The 22,546-nt window shown below is 46.4% G+C and overlaps 1 protein-coding gene across 1 annotated transcript; it reads right to left on the bottom strand.

Moving 5' to 3' along the window:
* Positions 1–6,312: 6,312 nt before the first annotated feature.
* EIF3K (eukaryotic translation initiation factor 3 subunit K) lies at positions 6,313–18,796 on the bottom strand. The gene is made up of 8 exons (XM_044306434.1): positions 18,662–18,796; positions 16,774–16,872; positions 14,935–15,055; positions 12,327–12,401; positions 12,172–12,238; positions 10,919–10,996; positions 9,601–9,726; positions 6,313–6,423 (listed from the first exon to the last, which is right to left on the bottom strand). The coding sequence occupies exons 1-8, from the start codon at positions 18,718–18,720 to the stop codon at positions 6,392–6,394; spliced, it is 657 nt and encodes a 218-aa protein (XP_044162369.1). The 5' UTR covers positions 18,721–18,796; the 3' UTR covers positions 6,313–6,391.
* Between the last annotated feature and the right edge of the window lie 3,750 nt (positions 18,797–22,546).

Below are 22,546 nucleotides of genomic sequence, written 5' to 3'. Positions count from 1 at the left end.
CCACTTTTACCCCCTCTGTTTACTGTATTTAGCCATATGGTGGTGTAACCTTATCTAGGTTCACGCCAAATCTCTTATAAGTTTTCATCCACATCCATAGAGTTTTTAGATCTAGGGATTTTGAAAAGTCCAATTAAATTACTCGTTGCTTTTTTAAGACACTTGATGTGAACAGTTACGTGTACATCCAGTGGTCACCATTCCCCATGGCTAAGTAATGTGCCGTATAGCCAATTCCAGAGGGTTCAACGGAAATGTCCCCTCAACTCTGACTTTAAGATACAGTTCAATTTTATTAAGAACCGCTTTGTAGCAAGGGGTACCCGAAGAGTATCGTCACCTCTGCTCTTCAAAAAACTAGTACTCACTCAAGCAGTGTGTTTATCACCTACCAATCCTTCCACGCAGGTTCCTCACCACATACAATTCCTCCCATAAACTGGTGACGGGTATATTGTGTAAACATTGGCCTATTCTGTTAAATGATCCCCTCCTCAAAAATGTGTTACCTTTAGAAGAGCTCAGAATCTAAAAGGATTATTGGCACCCAGCACCCTCAGAGCAAGCCCCCCTACAGCTTCCACCTCCTCTAGCCAACCCTGTGGCCGCTCCAAATGTGGCAGCTCTTTGTGAGCCTGTGATATCATTGCCCATGGTACCACTTCCCAGTCCACTGGTGAATCCTTTAATATCAAGCATCATCTGACATGTACCAGCAGCTTTGTGGTCTACCTACTCTCGTGTAGCTGCAATATACAGCACGTAGGCCGCACTACACAACTCATTAGAATCAGGTTAAAGAGGACCTTTCACTAGTTTACAAACTAAAAACTAACTATACCTGTGGGCAGAGCGGCGCCCAGGGGTCCCCCTGCACTTACTAGTATGCCTGGGCGCCGCTCTGTTCGCCCGGTATAGGCTCCGGTGTCTGCAGCTCCCTCTGTTGTACTGGGCAGAGTTTTTGTGTTAGGGTTGTCCCTTGCTCCCAGGGACTCCCAGGCTGTGAGCTGTGCGCTGCGATTGGCCAGCGCTGCAGCAAGGGACAACCCTAATACAAAAACTCCGCCCAGTACAACAGAGGGAGCTGCAGACACCGGAGCCTATACCCGGCGAACAGAGCGGCGCCCAGGCATACTAGTAAGTGCAGGGGGACCCCTGGGCGCCGCTCTGCCCACAGGTATAGTTAGTTTTTAGTTTGTAAACTAGTGAAAGGTCCTCTTTAAATATACACCGGCTTAATATCCGGAAAGGCCTCCATACACACAGTGTGTCCAGACATGACAAGGACCCCAGTGACCTTCAACGGGTGGTCATTAATCACATCCCTGTGTCCTATACATCCAGATTCACCAAATTAGTCAATAGAGAATCTTTCTGGAATTTCAAGTTAAAGCGGTTATCCCATGATTAATGTAAAAAAATAAATAAAATATAGATGAAAATCAGACATCATATAGAACATGACAACCTCTTTCTAACAAAGCTAGAACCGACCCTGTACCTCACATGGATCCAGAGATCTCCCCATTTATTGCTCTGCTAGATTTATATCAAGCTGGCAGCTCAAGCGGAGTGTCTTTTCTGCTGCAGCTCAGGGGGCGTGTCCACGCTCTTCCTATCACAGCTCAGGAGGTGTGTCTCAGCTCTTCCTATCACAGCACAGGAGGCAGTTGAACGATGAAACTGAGCATAAGAAAAAGAACAAACAGCAGGTGGCGCTATACAGGTACATTTTATTGAATAACTCACTGGCTATACAAAATTTTTAATTACATGCAATTACAAAAGTATTCAGATCCAGGTGCTGGTTTAACCACTTCAGCCCCGCTAGGTGAAACCCCCTTCATGACCAGAGCACTTTTTACACTTCGGCACTACACTCCTTTCACCGTTTATCGCTCGGTCATGCAACTTACCACCCAAATGAATTTTACCTCCTTTTCTTCTCACTAATAGAGCTTTCATTTGGTGGTATTTTATTGCTGCTGACATTTTTACTTTTTTGTTATTAATCCAAATGTAACGATTTTTTTGCAAAAAAATGACATTTTTCACTTTCAGCTGTAAAATTTTGCAAAAAAAACGACATCCATATATAAATTTTTCGCCAAATTTATTGTTCTACATGTCTTTGATAAAAAAAAATGTTTGGGCAAAAAAAAAATGGTTTGGGTAAAAGTTATAGCATTTACAAACTATGGTACAAAAATGTGAATTTCCGCTTTTTGAAGCAGCTCTGACTTTCTGAGCACCTGTCATGATTCCTGAGGTTCTACAATGCCCAGACAGTAGAAAACCCCCACAAATGACCCCATTTCGGAAAGTAGACACCCTAAGGTATTCGCTGATGGGCATAGTGAGTTCATAGAACTTTTTATTTTTTGTCACAAGTTAGCGGAAAATGATGATGATTTTATTTTATATTTTTTTTCTTACAAAGTCTCATATTCCACTAACTTGCGACAAAAAATAAAAAATTCTAGGAACTCGCCATGCCCCTTACGGAATACCTTGGGGTGTCTTCTTTCCAAAATGGCGTCACTTGTGGGGTAGTTATACTGCCCTGGCAATTTAGGGGCACAAATGTGTGAGAAGTAACTTTGCAATCAAAATGTGTAAAAAATGACCTGTGAAATCCTAAAGGGTGCACTTTGGAATATGTGCCCCTTTGCCCACCTTGGCAGCAAAAAAGTGTCACACATCTGGTATCGCCGTACTCAGGAGAAGTTGGGGAATGTGTTTTGGGGTGTCATTTTACATATACCCATGCTGGGTGAGAAAAATATCTTGGTCAAATGCCAACTTTGTATAAAAAAATGGGAAAAGATATTTTTCTCACCCAGCATGGGTATATGTAAAATGACACCCCAAAACACATTCCCCAGCTTCTCCTGAGTACGGCGATACCAGATGTGTGACACTTTTTTGCAGCCTAGATGCGCAAAGGGGCCCAAATTCCTTTTAGGAGGGCATTTTTAGACATTTGGATCCCAGACTTCTTCTCACGCTTTAGGGCCCCTAAAAAGCCAGGGCAGTATAAATACCCCACATGTGACCCCACTTTGGAAAGAAGACACCCCAAGGTATTCAATGAGGGGCCTGGCGAGTTCCTAGAAATTTTTTATTTTTTGCATAGGTTAGCGGAAATTGATTTTTTGGGTTTTTTTCTCACAAAGTCTCACTTTCTGCTAACTTAGGACAAAAATTTCAATCTTTCATGGACTCAATATGCCCCTCAGCGAATACCTTGGGGTGTCTTCTTTCCGAAATGGGGTCACATGTGGGGTATTTATACTGCCCTGGCTTTTTAGGGGCCCTAAAGCGTGAGAAGAAGTCTGGAATATAAATGTCTAAAAATGTTTACGCATTTGGATTCCGTGAGGGGTATGGTGAGTCCATGTGAGATTTTATTTTTTGACACAAGTTAGTAGAATATGAGACTTAGTAAGAAAAAACAAAAACAAACAAAAAATTTCCGCTAACTTGTGCCAAAAAAAATGTCTGAATGGAGCCTTACAGGGGGGGGGGGGGGGGGGGTGATCAATGACAGGGGGGGTGATCAATGACAGGGGGGGGTGATCAACCATATAGACTCCCGGATCACCCCCCTGTCACTGATCCCCCCCCCTGTAAGGCTCCATTCAGACATCCGCATGATTTTTTACGGATCCATGGATACATGGATCGGATCCACAAAACACATGCGGACGTCTGAATGGAGCCTTACAGGGGGGTTATCAATGACAGGGGGTGATCAGGGTGATCACCCCCCTGTCACTGATCACCCCCCCTGTAAGGCTCCATTCAGACATCCGCATGATTTTTTACGGATCCATGGATACATGGATCGGATCCACAGATACATGGATCGGATCCACAAAACACATGCGGACGTCTGAATGGAGCCTTACAGGGGGGTGATCAATGACAGGGGGGTGATCAGGGAGTGTATATGGGTGATCACCCGCCTGTCATTGATCACCCCCTGTAAGGCTCCATTCAGACGTCCGCATGTGTTTTGCGGATCCGATCCATGGATCCGTAAAAATCATGCGGACGTCTGAATGGAGCCTTACAGGGAGGTGATCAATGACAGGGGGTGATCAGGGAGTGTATATGGGTGATCACCCGCCTGTCATTGATCACCCCCCTGTAAGGCTCCATTCAGACGTCCGCATGTGTTTTGCGGATCCGATCCATGTATCCATGGATCCGTAAAAATCATGCGGACGTCTGAATGGAGCCTTACAGGGGGGTGATCAATGACAGGGGGTGATCAATGACAGGGGGTGATCAGGGAGTGTATATGGGTGATCACCCGCCTGTCATTGATCACCCCCCTGTAAGGCTCCATTTAGACGTCCGTATGCGTTTTGCGGATCCGATCCATGTATCCGTGGATCCGTAAAAATCATACGGACGTCTGAACGGAGCCTGACAGGGGGGTGATCAATGACAGGGCGGTGATCAATGACAGGGGGGTGATCAGGGAGTTTATATGGGGTGATCATGGGTTTATAAGGGGTTAATAAGTGACGGGGGGGGGGGGGGTGTAGTGTGGTGTTTGGTGCGACTGTACTGACCTACCTGAGTCCTCTGGTGGTCGATCCTAACAAAAGGGACCACCAGAGGACCAGGTAGGAGGTATATTAGACGCTGTTATGAAAACAGCGTCTAATATACCTGTTAGGGGTTAAAAAATTCGGATCTCCAGCCTGCCAGCGAGCGATCGCCGCTGGCAGGCTGGAGATCCACTCGCTTACCTTCCGTTCCTGTGAGCGCGCGCCTGTGTGCGCGCGTTCACAGGAAATCTCGCGTCTCGCGAGATGACGCATATATGCGTGACTGTGCGCAGGGCTGCCACCTCCGGAACGCGAATCTGCGTTAGGCGGTCCGGAGGTGGTTAAATACTTTATTTTTGGATGGCCTTAACGAGATGATTGAGACCATCAAACGGTAGTGCTTTTTTTATATACATATATCATTTTATAAGCTTGCTTTTGCTTATGTGTGTTGTACATATGATTTTTTTGCATGTTCTGTTTGTAAAACACCTACCTTAGTGGTGGCGAACCTATGGTACTCAGAGCCCTCTCTGTGGGCACCCACACCCTGGAAAAAAAAATCTATGGTGTACCGATATGCCTTAGACTTTTCCTGCAATTCATCAGCACAGGGCGCACTATGGCAGCGCACTGAATGTAGGCAGGCTATTATAGCTAAATGATAACGTACATGGAAGATATACTATACTGGACTGTAGTATTCAGGTTACATTGACATGTTGGCACTTTGCAATAAATAAGTGGGTTTTGGGTTGCAGTTTGGGCACTCGGTCTTTAAAAGATTCACCATCACTGACCTACCTCAAAGTATCCAGTGCAAAGTGTTTTTTGCTACCTTTGGGAGCTTTTTTGTCTTCACTTATTATACAGCAATGTCCCTGTGTGTATGTTAAGAGGCATATAAATATGATGTGCTGGAGATGTGGTGTCACCTGGAAGGCGTATAATGGTTTCTCTGCCACGTAGGAGGATGCCCTTAATATAAATCGTAATTAATTAAAATGGGGGGGCCTTATTCTAGATTTTGTATTAGGACATGGGAACTCATAACACCTATTTCCAACAGAATAGACTGGACCCTAAACCCTACTGTTTCCCTTAAAGATAATTCCCTCCGCTCAATGCCAGTGTGACTTCTGCTGTAGAGTCAGCCTGCATTATTATTCACATTTTTCTATAAATACATTTAAATTGCAACCCCAGGCAGCATAGAAAGTATGTTTGTCATTATGTTGGCAAATTTTAGTCCACACCTTCTTGTTTATAGAAGTCTCCCTATGATGGTGTCTTGATCGGCCATGTGAATGAGGCCAGAGGGAGATCAGCTCCGGGGGAACATCTTTGTCTGGCATGAACAGGAGTAACAACCATGGCTGCAGCCAATGACTGGCCGCTCATGACCGCACTGAAGTGCTGCTCGGGAACACAACACGGCTGTGGCCAGTCATTGGCTGCAGCAGCGCACATGACCCCATCAGTGCCGGAAGTGTGCATACGTGGACTAAAGCAAAGTGAAGACAGTGGTGGACCCACAGAGCCAAAACCAAGTGCTGGGGATCAGAGGAGAATACTTCCCTAGACAGGTCCTGCTGGTAGAGGGTTATAAAAAATAAATAAAAAAACAACAACAAAAAAACAAAAAACAACACTTGAAAGTTGGAGAACCCAATGTACAAATGGTGTTGGAGCTCGGATCTCCATACACTGAACCTTACTGCGATAAAGAGAAGACAAACAAGAAACTGGATGGATTCACCGCATTTATTCACCAGCTGTAACTTTAGGTCTGTACATAAAATAAAAATGTATTCTCTTCAGTTAGGAAGTCACTGAGAAGAGGCCATGATCCCAGAGACGCCTGTGGAGAAACAGAGAAATATTACTTTGTGTAGGTCTGGAGAAGGGAACCAGCAATCCATGAGGGTTCTGCCACACGTCGCGGCTTTGCTGCGTTTTTAGTACGGCAAAAAAAAAAAAAAAAAATGCACTCCTTCCGCCAGTCGTGTCTGCAGTGTAAATCTCACACCATTCAGTATTTGGCGCAGGCGCAGTGAGGGAAGGACGCTCGGCGGCTGCTGGCTTCCTGACTGCGCCTGCACCGAATACTGAACGACGCGAGATTTACACTGCAGACACGGCCGGCGGGGAGAGCAGCGCTGCCCTGGCCCTGTCAATCAAGAGAAGAAGGGCGTGAAAAGCGGTGGGCAAACAGAGCCTCTAGGAGCCCCCCCCCCCCCCTGCTCCTAGAGGCTAATTAGCATATTATAAAGGTTTGTTTTTCTTAATAAAGGCTTTAGGCAGTGAGATGGCAGTAATATAGTTATGTTCAGCTGACATTAGTGCATCGCTGTCAGCCAGCTTAATACCCATTTTTCAGGTGACAGAAACCCTTTAAATCCCATTAATGTAACTCGATTTTGTAATTAATGTCATTTGGTTTTGCTGTGTGTTTTCCCTTTGCCGGAAGAAAATGCACTATAAATGCAGGCAAGTTAATGGAAAAGCCACTTTTTTTTTTTTATTGCCACACCAAAAACACAGCACAGCCGCTACATGTTGCAGCACCCTAAGGCTGGTTTCACACGGGCGTTGCGGAAAAATGTGCGGGTGCGTTGCGGAAACACCCGCGATTTTTCCGCGCGAGTGCAAAACATTGTAATGCGTTTTGCACTCGCGTGAGAAAAATCGCGCAAGTTTGGTACCCAAACCCGAACTTCTTCACAGAAGTTCGGGCTTGGGATTGATGTTCTGAAGATTGTATTATTTTCCCTTATAACATGGTTATAAGGGAAAATAATAGCATTCTGAATACAGAATGCTTAGTATAATAGTGCTGGAAGGGTTAAAAATAATAAAAAAGTTAACTCACCTTATCCCCATGATCGTGTAGATCCCGGTCTGTTCTTTAGCTGTGGACTGAATGACCTTTGGTGATGTCAGATCACATGCTCCAATCACATGGTCCATCACCATGGTGATGGAGCATGTGATCTGACATCACCACAGGTCCTTTAGCCACAGCTAAAGAACAGACCGACCGGGAACTAGGCGATCATGGGGATAAGGTGAGTTAACTTTTTTTATTTTTTTTAACCCTCCCAGCACTATTGTACTATGCATTCTGTAGTCAGAATGCTATTATTTTCCCTTATAACCATGTTATAAGGGAAAATAATACAGTGAATAGACTGTCACCTAGAACCCATGTGTGGAAATCGCACCGCATCCGCACTTGCTTGCGGATGCTTGCGATTTTCACGCAACCCCATTCATTTCTATGGGGCCTGCGTTACGTGAAAAACGCTGAATATAGAACATGCTGCGATTTTCACGCAACGCATAAGTGATGCGTGAAAATCACCGCTCATGTGAACAGCCCCATAGAAATGAATGGGTCAGGATTCAGTGCGGGTGCAATGCGTTCAACTCACGCATCGCACCCGCGCGGAAATCTCGCCCGTGTGAAAGGGGCCTAAGGGTACGGTCACACATTCATGGGTTTTTTTTAATGCAGTTTTTGAAGCCACAACCAAGAATTCAAGATTCAAATAAAGAGAAGAAGCAGTATCTGCCCTGGATACAAAAACCGCACAAAAAAGCTTTAACATGTGACAGCACCCGTATCGTGCCACCGATCAAACACTCGGCTGTCCGCTGATTTGCATATTTAATCAGAATTAAAATTTTGTACGTGCTGCCGACAATTGGTGTAACTGAATGAGGGAGGAACACCGGAGGTCGCAGCCGTTCATTGGCCTGTGTAATGGGCCGTTGCAAACAAGAACTGACCGATGGACATGTTGACCCTCCACCGGCTCTCGTCCTGTCCAAACACTGAGCCCCTGCTCACACCATTGTCTTGTCATGTCTCTATACACACAGTAAGATGCCTATAATTGTCTACTCAGTCTTAGGCTTCATGCACACCATGCTGTTGAAGGCTTTGAAGACCCTCCATGAAAAAAAAGCTACCAGCGTATACATGTACTATATCCATAGGGCTCCATTCATCAGACAGAGGTCCATTAGGGTGGCAGGCCTCACGTTATAGGAAAGTGCATCAGACTAGGGCAAGGGGAGAGACTGCTCCGTTTCTCAGAAGGAGTTTTTCCTACCGAGTAGCCCCTTTCCATATATCCAACTACAGCGTACAGAGACATATATATCATGGAGCCAGAGCAGCTCCCCATCTGGTGGACTTGGGAGTTGGAGAACATTTAAGAACCGAAAGAGATGCATAATGCTAGAACTGGCTGCCACTATAAAAACTGGTAAGATTTCAGCTTTAGTTTTGCTCCGTTTCTTTTGAAAACGAAAGCGGTGACCTGGGCTGGAAACCACTTCATCTTTGCTTTGTACTACTTGAAGTAGAAGAAAGTCAGTGGAAGCTGTGGATTTTTGTGGAACCGGACAAAATCTCATGCATGGTGGTATCCCTCCCCATTTTCCGATGGTAGAGGTAGAAGGAAAGGAGGATCAGGCGAAATGGATTTCAACATGCTCATGTTTTCATAAGGGATAAGCTGCTGCCATTGTTGTCTGGCAGTAACTTATACCTCTAACGAGACCACATGCATCCATGGCCGAGTCAAGGGTGCATGTATATGGGGAGGGTTTGGAAAGTTTAAAGGGGTTCTGCACTTTGTTTAAACTGATGATCTATCCTCTGGATAGATCAGATCGGCGGGGGTCTGACACCCGGGACCCCCGCTGATCAGCTGTTTGAGAAGCCAGCGGCCTTCTCACTGTTTACCGCTGGCCCAGCGACATCACGACTTGTATCAACTGGCCTAGGCAGGGCTAAGCTTCATTCAAGGGAACAGAGCTCAGCCTCCCAGGCCAGTGATACTAGTTGTGACGTCACTGGGCCTGTGGTAAACAGTGAGAAGGCCGCGGCGCTGCTGGAGCGCCGCTGCCTTCTCAAACAGCTGATCGGCTGGGGTCCCAGGTGTCGGACGCTGATGATCTATCCAGAGGATAGACGTGTAATATGGTGAGATGTCACGTTGCCTGCAGACGATTACTAAAGACTTACTGTCGAAATCTATCTTCTCCACGATATTTTTGGGTTTGATGTTCTCTTCCTGATTACAGATAAAGATCTTGCCATTTTCTGCTTCCGTCCAGCCGTATTTGCTCATCCAGACTCTGAGTTGGGGTTCTGGGGGACAGGAGAAAATAAACACGTGAAATACAGAAACCTGTAGGCTTCAGGAAACACACAAATGTACATGCAAACACCCTATTTATACCTAAAGGGGGTGAATGACATTAGAAAAACATGGCTGCTATGTCCATATGCTGTATTACAGCTCAGTTCCATGAAAACGAGTGCGGCTGCTGCGGCCTATGAAGCAGAGGGGCGCTGTTTATGGAAGACAGCAACCAAGTGACATCACGTTTATCGCTCATATGGTCTATGGACAGCTTTCAAGTGAATGGACCTGGGCTGTGACACCAAGCAAAGCCACTATACAACGTACAGCCCTGTACTCGGTAAGCTGTGAGGAGGCCGGGGCGCTGTGTCTTGTTCACACAGCTGATCGGCGAGGGTGTCGGGAGTTGGATCCCCACCAATCAGATATTGATGACCTTTCCAGGATAAGTCATTAATATTCAACCCCCCAGAAAACTCCTTTGATATTCTAGATGCGGCAACAGCTTCAAGTCATCACGTATTACACGCGTCATTGGCAGGGAAAGAAATTCCAAATGCCAACAGTGTCCTTAAAAAGGTTATACAGATTTATCAGCTTTTTTTTTTTAATCATGCCCCGCCAAGTTGACGTGGATTATAACGCTAGCATAGATTGCCGGACGAGCGTTGTGCTCCGCGGGTATGTGATCCTAGTCTGGCTACAACCCACAACGTATGCAGGTTGCGCACGCACGGTCAGGCAGCCCAGAAAACCCCTTTAACTTTTAGTTTATTGTGGAAATTTTTAGCATACATAAAATGAGCAAGGCTTCGTCCCATGTTGTAACAGGGTCTTTGTGGATTGCTACGAGTCTGCTGCTGTCAGTCAAAGGGTTAAGTGTTTTCTGAATGCATGCTCTTTTTATAGTACATGGGTGACAGATGCGACGCCATATGGATTATTAGGCTACGTGATCACATTAAAAACCTACTGTACATAAAGTCATGATCTCACATGATATAGCCCCATATGAAGAGACTGGTCGGACTGTCGCCCTATTCAGGAGCATCGCAACGTGGCCTCTAATCCAGGACGGCGCTGATCCTCAGGTCACCCATGCTGGGGGATTCTTTCATCCCATTACACAACAGGCCATCTGGATTAGAGGAATGTGTTCTGTTCAGGGTTCACTGATTGAAACCTTCTGCTTCCTACCTGACAAATCTCCGAGCATCTCGGCCAGAAGCCACCGGTCAATGTGCTGGTAGGTGATCCCTACGACATGGCAGATAACTACAGGAGACAGAAGGAGAAACGTACAATTACCAGCAAGTTAGAGCGACAAGTCTTTATTTCTATCCTAAGAAGCAGAGGAGCATCTTCACAACTATGGGGGTCCGAATCAGGAGTGGAAATGACTGATGTGTACTCACCATTTACTCTAGACATACCCAAGATCCTGTTCTGATGACATGATGTATTTTATAGGCTGGACTACTTTACATAGCCTTGCTCAATTTCACCCAGAGGTTTTCCAGCTGTAGCAATTGATGGCATATCGCTAGGAGGTGCTAGCAAGGGGAATAAGGGTCAGATGCACACCAATTGCTAGTATGAAAGGGCCACAGGCCCTCTGTCCTTACAATCAGTAGGGATCCAAGAAGTCAGGCCCCCACTGATCAACAAGTGACAGCCTACCCTAGCATGGAAGGGGTTATCCAGCTCTGGCAGTCTTTCTGGCTGCCCCTCCACCTCAACGGACCTGTGAGGGAATCATACATACGTGCTCTCCACCACTGGGTTCTGGCTCCTTTGGTCCACTGTTGGTGCACCAGTCTCCGGCATGGATGGGGGGTCATGTGTGCCACTGGGGTCAATCAGTAACAGCAGTGGTAACATGTTCCCCAAGCAGTATATCATTGGGTAAAATAATGTGCCGCTTGGGAACATGTCACTGTTGCTTCCAGTGATTGTCTGCAGCAGCACACATGACCCTCGTCCGATCCAGAAGTTAACAAATGGGGACTGGAGAGCTGAGGCTGCACCGTAGGACCACAGCAGCAAAGTATGCTTCCCTCCGCAGGTCCAGCGAGGTGGGGGCAACCAGAAAAACTAACAAAAGCTAGAAAACCCATTTACGGAAAGTGTCACCGTCACTGCATGAGTACTACAGCCCCATTACTGTGAATGGGAGTGTCAAGTGTTTTATTCCTGACGTTCCAAGCCTTGGGGACACGTTGCAAGCTGTGAACCTTACTTTTAAAGAATCACTCACTTCCTTGTGGTGCCTACAGGCAGTCAGAATGTAATTATTTACAGCTAGGATGTCTGAACGCAAGCAGGGATTTTGGAGCTCTGTATCAGGAACTGAACTCCAGTTTCTATAACACTATAATCAGCGCTGAATTTTGTACCTATGTAGATGAAAATAAAAAATTAAAATCTGGGAAAAATGTAACAGCACTTACATTTTCTAACAGAGTCCTCAAAGCCAGCAATACCATCAAGAAGGTCGAGATTCTCGTCTAGCGCTTGCTGTGGAGACACCACGAGAGAAGAACATGAGCTTAGGATAAACCAGCGGTCAGCAAGGCCGCAATGTAGTCATAGGAAGGACACTTACCCAAAAAGCCTGGAAGTGACAGGTCTCTAGAAGATCTCCCAAATACAGGATTTGTCTAATCGGACGCTCCTCTTGCTGTGAGCCCAAATATTAAGGACAATACAATCATACCAGAAGACTTAAAATGATAATATCCATTTTTAAAGTAATTTGCAGTGTTTCTAGCATAAAAAAAAATTATATATATATATATATATATTATTTTTTTTTACATTTTTGCCTTCTATGTGTCCCCCTTGGTGCTGCTGGGGCGGCCTCAGTCAAAATTTCTTCTTCCCCCTCTGGCAGCTTGAAATACACTCACCTAAAGAACTATTAGGAACACCATACTAATACGGTGTTGGACACCCTTTTGCCTTCAGAACTGCCTTAATTCTACGTGGCATTGATTCCACAAGGTGCTGATAGCATTCTTTAGAAATGTTGGCCCATATTGATAGGATAGCATCTTGCAGTTGATGGAGATTTGAGGGATGCACATCCAGGGCACGAAGCTCCCGTTCCACCACATCCCAAAGATGCTCTATTGGGTTGAGATCTGGTGACTGTGGGGGCCATTTTAGTACAGTGAACTCATTGTCATGTTCAAGAAACCATTTTTCCAGTCTTCAACAGTCCAATTTTGGTGAGCTCGTGCAAATTGTAGCCTCTTTTTCCTATTTGTAGTGGAGATGAGTGGTACCCGGTGGGGTCTTCTGCTGTTGTAGCCCATCCGCCTCAAGGTTGTGCGTGTTATGGCTTCACAAATGCTTTGCTGCAGACCTCGGTTGTAACGAGTGGTTATTTCAGTCAACGTTGCTCCTCGATCAGCTTGAATCAGTCGGCCCATTCTCCTCTGACCTCTAGCATCAACAAGGCATTTTCGCCCACAGGACTGCCGCATACTGGAGGTTTTTCCCTTTTCACACCATTCTTTGTAAACCCTAGAAATGGTTGTGCGTGAAAATCCCAGTAACTGAGCAGATTGTGAAATACTCAGACCGGCCCGTCTGGCACCAACAACCATGCCACGCTCAAAATTGCTTAAATCACCTTTCTTTCCCATTCTGACATTCAGTTTGGAGTTCAGGAGATTGTCTTGACCAGGACCACAACCCTACATGCATTGAAGCAACTGCCATGAGATTGGTTGACTAGATAATCGCATTAATGAGAAATAGAACAGGTGTTCCTAATAATTCTTTAGGCGAGTGTATAGTCCCTTCTTACTTCCCCTGCAGATATACTGACCTGCAACTGCAGAGGTTCTGCTCCTCTCCTGACAAGCAGAGCAGGAAGCTATTTTCTATTGGCTGCACTGAACAGAGGATCGCTAGGCACAGACCTGGCTGTGGGGAGAGTGACTGAGCATGTGCGACCACCATCATTCACCTCATTATGTGGACCTGCATGCTGCTATACACTCTGACCACCAGGTGGCACTTTGCATGTACTGTCAGAACTTTTCACTGGATAGCATTTTGCTTTAACAGTATGTAAATGGTAAACTTTGTTAAAAGGTGTCGACCCATCATTAAAATTTCACGATGAAAATGCAATGTAAGCTACAGACAGCATGTTATAGAGCAGGAGCCGCCGAGAGGATGGATATAAAGTTTTATGGTATAATTTGTATTTCATTCATTTAAATCCCTGCTCATTTTGGGCTTTGAAGTCCAGCAGGCGGTCTTATCAGTGATTGACAGCTATGTGTGGACGCACTGTCATAGAGAGAAGGCTGTCAATCACTGATAGGACCGCCTCCTGGACTTCAAAGCCCAGAATCAGCAGGGATTTAAATAAATGAAATACAATTTATACCATAAAACTATATATTTATCCAGAATGAGCAGAAAGGAAAAATGTATAAATTGCAAGTAAGGGTGGGTTCACATCTGCGTTCTGGATTCCGTTATGGCTCTCCGTTATAAAATGGTTATAACGGAATCCATAAGATGGAAGTCAAAACGGAAGCCTTTAGAGGCATTCCGTTTTGATCTGTCTTAATAGAAGTCTATGGGGAATCGTAACGGATCCCCCTGGGTCCCGTTATGCAAGACGGAAAACAAAGTCCTGTCGACAGGACTTTTTTCTCTGTTCTGCATAACGGAAACCAGACGGATCCGTTATACTTCCCCATAGACTTCTATTAAGACGGAAAGCAAAACAGAATGCCTTTTAAAGGCTTCCGTTTTGCATTCCGTCATAATACAAGTCTATGGGCAGCATAACCGATCCGTCCTTCCGTCTTATGGATTCCATTATTTTCCTGTTATAACCATTTTATAACGGAAAGCCATAACAGAATCCAGAACGCAGATGTGAACCCACCCTTATACTGAATCTTTTCCAGTAAAACTATATATCAATCTGCTCAGCTCCTCCTGTTCAATAACCTGATGCCTGCAGGTCGGACGCCATGTTCCATATGACAGGTTCCCTTTGAATATCTGCAGTTGCTGGTGTGCTCCAGCACGCGTGAGCTGCAGAGTCAAAACATGTTCAGGTCCTAGCTGGATAAATAAAAAGATGGCCGACCGAAGGACTAGCATAGGGGATCCCCTTTAGGCTTCACATGAAACAGATGCACAATTATGCCCTCCATGTAGATCAGACAGCAAGAGGATACGTGGGTCTGGTCGATCATACACTTGCACAGGGTGAAGTCGGTGTGGGGGAGGTTGGTCAGCGCCTTGAGCAGGATCTGAGTGGTGACTGTGGTCTGGAAGAAAGCTGGGTTGAACTGATAGCTGCAAATATAACAACAAAAAAACAGGAATTAAAAACCTCATATAATAAAGGAACCTGCCAATGTAATACTATGTAGGGAGGGGGTCCAAACTGCTGACCATCGACCAGGCATGGAAACAAATCGCCAACCAACGCAATGAATGCATCAACCTTAGGAGAGAGATGCCTATGTGTACCAGGATAACCCTTTCAGCCCTGGAGAGTTTTTCTTTTTTGAGTTTTAGTTTTTTCGCTCCCTGCCTTTCCAGGGACTAAACTTTTTAATTTTCCGTTCACATAGCCGTAGTGGAGATCTTAAAAAATTAAATTCCAAATAGGGCGAAATAAAAAAAATAAAAATAAACTATTGTACAACAGTTTTGTGGGATTTGTTTTTAGAGTTTTCATTAGATATCAGGTCAGACCAGCAATCAGACCCCCAATGTTAAGACCCCAACAAGACCTCAGATCAGACCCCCAATCAGACCTCAGATAAGAGCCCCATGCCTCTCATCAACCCCCATTGCCTCATATTAGCCCCCATTACCCCAGATCAGCATCTCCATATTGCCCCAGATCAGCCGCCAGCGTCTCCATATTGCCCCTAATCAGCCCCCAGCATCTCCATATTGCCCCAGATCAGCCGCCAGCGTCTCCATATTGCCCCTAATCAGCCCCCAGCATCTCCATATTGCCCCTAAAAAAAGAAAATTCTCTCTTCATTGCCATATTCTGACCCCTAGGAAATTTTTTGTCGTTATGTGTATAGAGCTGTGTGAGGGGTCTTTTTTGCAGGGTGATCTGTACTTTTCATTGGTACCATTTTGGAGTGTGTATGGCTTTTTGATCACTTTTTATTTCATTTTTTTGTAGGAGGTGAAACAACAAAAAAATGACGAATCGCCCATTTTTCCACTTTCGCTGTATTGGGAAAGTATTTTTATATTTTAATGGTAGGGGTGTTTTTCACGTGGCAATGCCCATTGTGTATTTTTTTTACATTTTGGAGAAAAGGGGGTGATTTGAGTTTTTATTTTAAAATTTTTATACTATTTTATAGTTTGTATGAGAGTTAGGGCTCGTTTACACGAACGTATTTTGCATTACGTATACGTTCCGTTTTCTGCGTTCCGTACACGGTCAGTATATGGAACCATTCATTTCAACGGGGCCGCAAAAGATGCGGACAGCACTCTGTGCGCTGTCCGCATCCAATGCTCCGTTCCATGGCCACGCAAAAATTATGAGTCCTGTCCTATTCTTGTCCGTTTTGCGGACAAGAATAGGCATTTCTATAATAGGCCGCCTGTTCCGTTCCGCAAATTGTGGAATGCACACGGGCGGCATCCGTTTTTTGCAGACCCCCAAAAAACGGCACGGTCATGTGAACGAGCCCTCACAATGTATTACTATGGAGCCCTGTCACAGGCGGAGGCTCCATGGGAACTCACGGGCAGCAGCTTCAGTACATTGCGGAGGACTGAAGCTGCCGCACAATGCGTCCGGCTCCCCTGATCGTCATTAGGGGGAGTCGGAGAACACCTGAAAGCGCACGCTTCCGGGTTTAAGTGCATCCAGATGTCTGAAGGGCAAAAGCCTGTGACCGGCATTACCGCTGGTCGCAGACATTAGCTGGATGAAATAGCAGGCAATCGGCGGCTATGGAACCTGTGGCGATCACCAGTTTGATAGGTGCAAATAGTCAGGAAATAGTCACTGACAGGTAGGAGACACTTACAGTTTTAGTACAGCTAGATTTGCTTCCAGGTCGTAGGCGTTCTCCTTAGCCTGCGTCTCCACGTAACGTTCTAACGTGGACAAGTTTTCAGGATTGTACCTATCAGAAAAAATAAAACACGATCAGTTCCTAACCTTCTGTCAGGGTTACTGAGGGTTGTCCGAAGGCCAGCATCCTACAGAGGACCCGTCACCTGTCCTGACAGGTCTGTTTCAGTAACCGATTTTATTCCCCGTCACGCAACAATTCTGCAGCCTCCTTTCTAAGAACATTGTGTTGTTGCATTCCTCTGTTACACCTACTATAAATTCATGATTATACTGACAATGGTACGAGTAGCTCACTGCCCAATCCGTGCCGCCAGTGTCTGACTGCGTAGAGAAGCAACACTGACACGGGAAAGGGTAAGACCCATTTGCCAATTTAGTCAGAGGTTTCTAGGAGGAATAACACAGGAACTGCACAGCACATCGTTGTAAGAATAAATGTTCCAGAATTGTTATTTTGTGGGGAATATTACTAGATACTGAAACATACCTGTCAGGAGAAGTGACGGATCCTCTTTTTCCAAACTTATCCTAGATGAGGCCCCGGTGATAAAAGAGTTATAGTAGAATACCTCTTAAAAGGGTTTTCTACAGAGGTGACCCATCCTCAGGATAGGCCATCAATATCTGATTGTCGGGGTATAACTCCCGGTACATCAACCGATCGGCTGCCCCAGTGACTACTGCAGCCTCTTCCTAGACCATGTGATGTCACGGTCATAGGTCACATGACCTAGGTGCACCTCACTCCTATGCAAGTCAACGGGCCTGAGCGGCAATACCAAGCACAGCCACTACACAATGTGTGGCGCTGTGCTTGGTACACTGAAGCGGCCGCGGCGCCAAGGCCTCTTCAAACAGCTGATCAGTTAGGCCTCATGCACACGACCATGTCTATACCACGGTCCGTTAAATACGTACACTTTCTGTGTGCAAACCACATTTTTCTCACTCCCATTACTAGAAATGACTAATTATGTTCGCAATACGGACCAGAATGTTCTATAATTTGCAGGAAGGACACGCGGATGCGGACATCACAAGGATGGCAATGTATTTTTTGGGCGGACTGACAGAAATGAACGGGTCCGTGCCCTATCTGCTAAAACCGCAGATCAGGCACGGATGCAAAATACGGTGTGTGCATGAGGCCTTACTGGGGTCCTGAGAATAGATCAGCAATACTGAGCTCCTGGAAAACCCCTTTAAATATCCCTTTTTTTAGGGTTAGGGCCCCACAGAGACAGCGTGAGAGTTTCCTCGTGATTGATGCACCTTTAGAATTGATTTTCTTGTAAAACCTACTGGACGCCGCTCCATCCATATGAGATCACCACAATGTAGTAAACATGTCCGCGACCTTCCAGGTCCTACTTTATCTTTCAAGATCTCTGCTTGCCGTCAGTAAATAGCAGTCACATCAAATTCCTATAGAACCAACACTTCTCACAGCTGAATCTACTACATGGTATCCAGTCCGGGAAATTCTCAGATGCCTGGTAGCGGTTTGCTACAATGTATCAGTGCAAAATGTATCCAGTTACCATGAAAGTGGAGAGATGTGTGACACAGCTGGTATGGGATGGCCTAGACTGCATATGCGATACCTTTCCCCAGCCCCAAATGATGTCATTCACTGACAACAAGCGCAGATAGTGAAATAACACAAGGTACATATAGAAGAAGCATCCGTTTTTGGGCAGTGCGGGTCCAGCTGTGGACAACGTGTGACAGTATTCAGCGACATGTGGAGATCAGGCTCTACCCACAATGCTGTGCGAATCCTCTATTAATTAGCGGTCACCACAATAATACACAGCCCCTCGCCCCCTGGTAATCACCTGTCGATCCCCCGCAGTAATTGCCCCACATTCGCTCTCATCTGCTCAAACGAGGCCATGTTGTTTCTAGCTGGGAGCGAAAGACCGGAAGCGGAACCGGGCCCTCACTTCCTGTTTCCGCCCGGTTCAGTTTACACCGAACCTTTTCCGCCCTCACTTTAGTCACGTGACTTAGAGCGCGAATAGTGCGCCTGCGTAGATTGTAGCGCTCTGTTCTATTTCTAATACACAAAGTCTGGTACTAGGAGTGTGGACGAGGAGCTACGTGAGGCCAAAGGAACCACAGGGAAATGTGTCAAGAAGGAGGCAGAAGTGCATTAGTGCCTGTGGCAACAACGTCAGTTTCTTCTACAAGTGCACAGCAGCACTGCCAGAGGCCTCGGAAAGATGGAGGCAGCACCTGATTGGTTTTTCGTTTCCTTCAGTTTTGATACAACTGCCCTTATGCATCAGAGAGCCAGCTACAGGGCGGAGGGCTCACACTGACAGAAGGCAGGGCCAGCAATACCACAGTGCAGCACAGTATACCGCCCCTGCAGAACCAAATACCACAGTGCAGCACAATATACTGCCCCATCAGAACCAAATACCACAGTGCAGCACAATATACTGCCCCAGCAGAACCAAATACCACAGTGCAGCACAATATACCGCCCCAGCAGAACCAGATACTACAGTGCTACACAATATACCGCCCCAGCAGAACCAAATACCACAGTGCAGCACAATATACTGCCCCATCAGAACCAAATACCACAGTGCAGCACAATATACTGCCCCAGCAGAACCAAATACCACAGTGCAGCACAATATACTGCCCCAGCAGAACCAGATACTACAGTGCTACACAATATACCGCCACAGCAGAACCAAATACCACAGTGCAGCACAATATACTGCCCCAGCAGAACCAAATACCACAGTGCAGCACAATATACTGCCCCAGCAGAACCAAATACCACAGTGCAGCACAATATACCGCCCCAGCAGAACCAAATACCACAGTGCAGCACAATATACCGCCCCAGCAGAACCAAATACCACAGTGCAGCACAATATACTGCCCCCGCAGAACCAAATACCACAGTGCAGCACAATATACTGCCCCAGCAGAACCAAATACCACAGTGCAGCACAATATACTGCCCCAGCAGAACCAAATACCACAGGTGCAGCACAATATACTGCCCCAGCAGAACCAAATACCACAGTGCAGCACAATATACTGCCCCAGCAGAACCAAATACCACAGTGCAGCACAATATACCGCCCCAAGCAGAATCCAAATACCACAGTGCAGCACAATATACCGCCCCAGCAGAACCAAATACCACAGTGCAGCACAATATACCGCCCCAGCAGAACCAAATACCACAGTGCAGCACAATATACCGCCCAGCAGAACCAAATACCACAGTGCAGCACAATATACTGCCCCCGCAGAACCAGATACCACAGTGCAGCACAATATACCGCCCCAGCAGAACCAAATACCACAGTGCAGCACAATATACCGCCCCAGCAGAACCAAATACCACAGTGCAGCACAATATACTGCCCCAGCAGAACCAAATACCACAGTGCAGCACAATATACTGCCCCAGCAGAACCAAATACCACAGTGCAGCACAATATACTGCCCCAGCAGAACCAAATACCACAGTGCAGCACAATATACTGCCCCAGCAGAACCAAATACCACAGTGCAGCACAATATACTGCCCCAGCAGAACCAAATACCACAGTGCAGCACAATATACCGCCCCAGCAGAACCAAATACCACAGTGCAGCACAATATACCTGCCCCAGCAGAACCAATACCACAGTGCAGCACAATATACCTGCCCCAGCAGAACCAAATACCACAGTGCAGCACAATATACCGCCCCAGCAGAACCAAATACCACAGTGCAGCACAATATACCGCCCCAGCAGAACCAAATACCACAGTGCAGCACAATATACCGCCCCAGCAGAACCAAATACCACAGTGCAGCACAATATACTGCCCCAGCAGAACCAAATACCACAGTGCAGCACAATATACTGCCCCAGCAGAACCAAATACCACAGTGCAGCACAATATACTGCCCCAGCAGAACCAAATACCACAGTGCAGCACAATATACCGCCCCAGCAGAACCAAATACCACAGTGCAGCACAATATACCTGCCCCAGCAGAACCAAATACCACAGTGCAGCACAATATACCTGCCCCAGCAGAACCAAATACCACAGTGCAGCACAATATACCGCCCCAGCAGAACCAAATACCACAGTGCAGCACAATATACCGCCCCAGCAGAACCAAATACCACAGTGCAGCACAATATACCTGCCCCAGCAGAACCAAATACCACAGTGCAGCACAATATACTGCCCCAGCAGAACCAAATACCACAGTGCAGCACAATATACTGCCCCAGCAGAACCAAATACCACAGTGCAGCACAATATACTGCCCCAGCAGAACCAAATACCACAGTGCAGCACAATATACCTGCCCCAGCAGAACCAAATACCACAGTGCAGCACAATATACCGCCCCAGCAGAACCAAATACCACAGTGCAGCACAATATACCGCCCCAGCAGAACCAAATACCACAGTGCAGCACAATATACTGCCCCAGCAGAACCAAATACCACAGTGCAGCACAATATACCGCCCCAGCAGAACCAAATACCACAGTGCAGCACAATATACTGCCCCAGCAGAACCAAATACCACAGTGCAGCACAATATACCTGCCCCAGCAGAACCAAATACCACAGTGCAGCACAATATACCTGCCCCAGCAGAACCAAATACCACAGTGCAGCACAATATACCTGCCCCAGCAGAACCAAATACCACAGTGCAGCACAATATACCGCCCCAGCAGAACCAAATACCACAGTGCAGCACAATATACTGCCCCAGCAGAACCAAATACCACAGTGCAGCACAATATACTGCCCCAGCAGAACCAAATACCACAGTGCAGCACAATATACTGCCCCAGCAGAACCAAATACCACAGTGCAGCACAATATACTGCCCCAGCAGAACCAAATACCACAGTGCAGCACAATATACTGCCCCAGCAGAACCAAATACCACAGTGCAGCACAATATACCGCCCCAGCAGAACCAAATACCACAGTGCAGCACAATATACCGCCCCAGCAGAACCAAATACCACAGTGCAGCACAATATACTGCCCCAGCAGAACCAAATACCACAGTGCAGCACAATATACCTGCCCCAGCAGAACCAAATACCACAGTGCAGCACAATATACCGCCCCAGCAGAACCAAATACCACAGTGCAGCACAATATACTGCCCCAGCAGAACCAAATACCACAGTGCAGCACAATATACTGCCCCAGCAGAACCAAATACCACAGTGCAGCACAATATACCGCCCCAGCAGAACCAAATACCACAGTGCAGCACAATATACCGCCCCAGCAGAACCAAATACCACAGTGCAGCACAATATACCGCCCCAGCAGAACCAAATACCACAGTGCAGCACAATATACTGCCCCAGCAGAACCAAATACCACAGTGCAGCACAATATACTGCCCCAGCAGAACCAAATACCACAGTGCAGCACAATATACCGCCCCAGCAGAACCAAATACCACAGGTGCAGCACAATATACCGCCCCAGCAGAACCAAATACCACAGTGCAGCACAATATACTGCCCCAGCAGAACCAAATACCACAGAGCAGCACAATATACCGCCCCAGCAGAACCAAATACCATGGTGCAGCACATAATACTGCCCCAGCAGAACCAAATACCACAGAGCAGTACAATATACTGCCCCAGCAGAACCAAATACCACAGTGCAGCACAATATACTGCCACCTGCACCACAGTATGAAA

This window comes from Bufo gargarizans, chromosome 9 (genome assembly GCF_014858855.1).
Source record: "Bufo gargarizans isolate SCDJY-AF-19 chromosome 9, ASM1485885v1, whole genome shotgun sequence".
NCBI lineage: Eukaryota > Metazoa > Chordata > Amphibia > Anura > Bufonidae > Bufo > Bufo gargarizans.
This window is presented reverse-complemented; position numbering and strand designations above follow the sequence as displayed.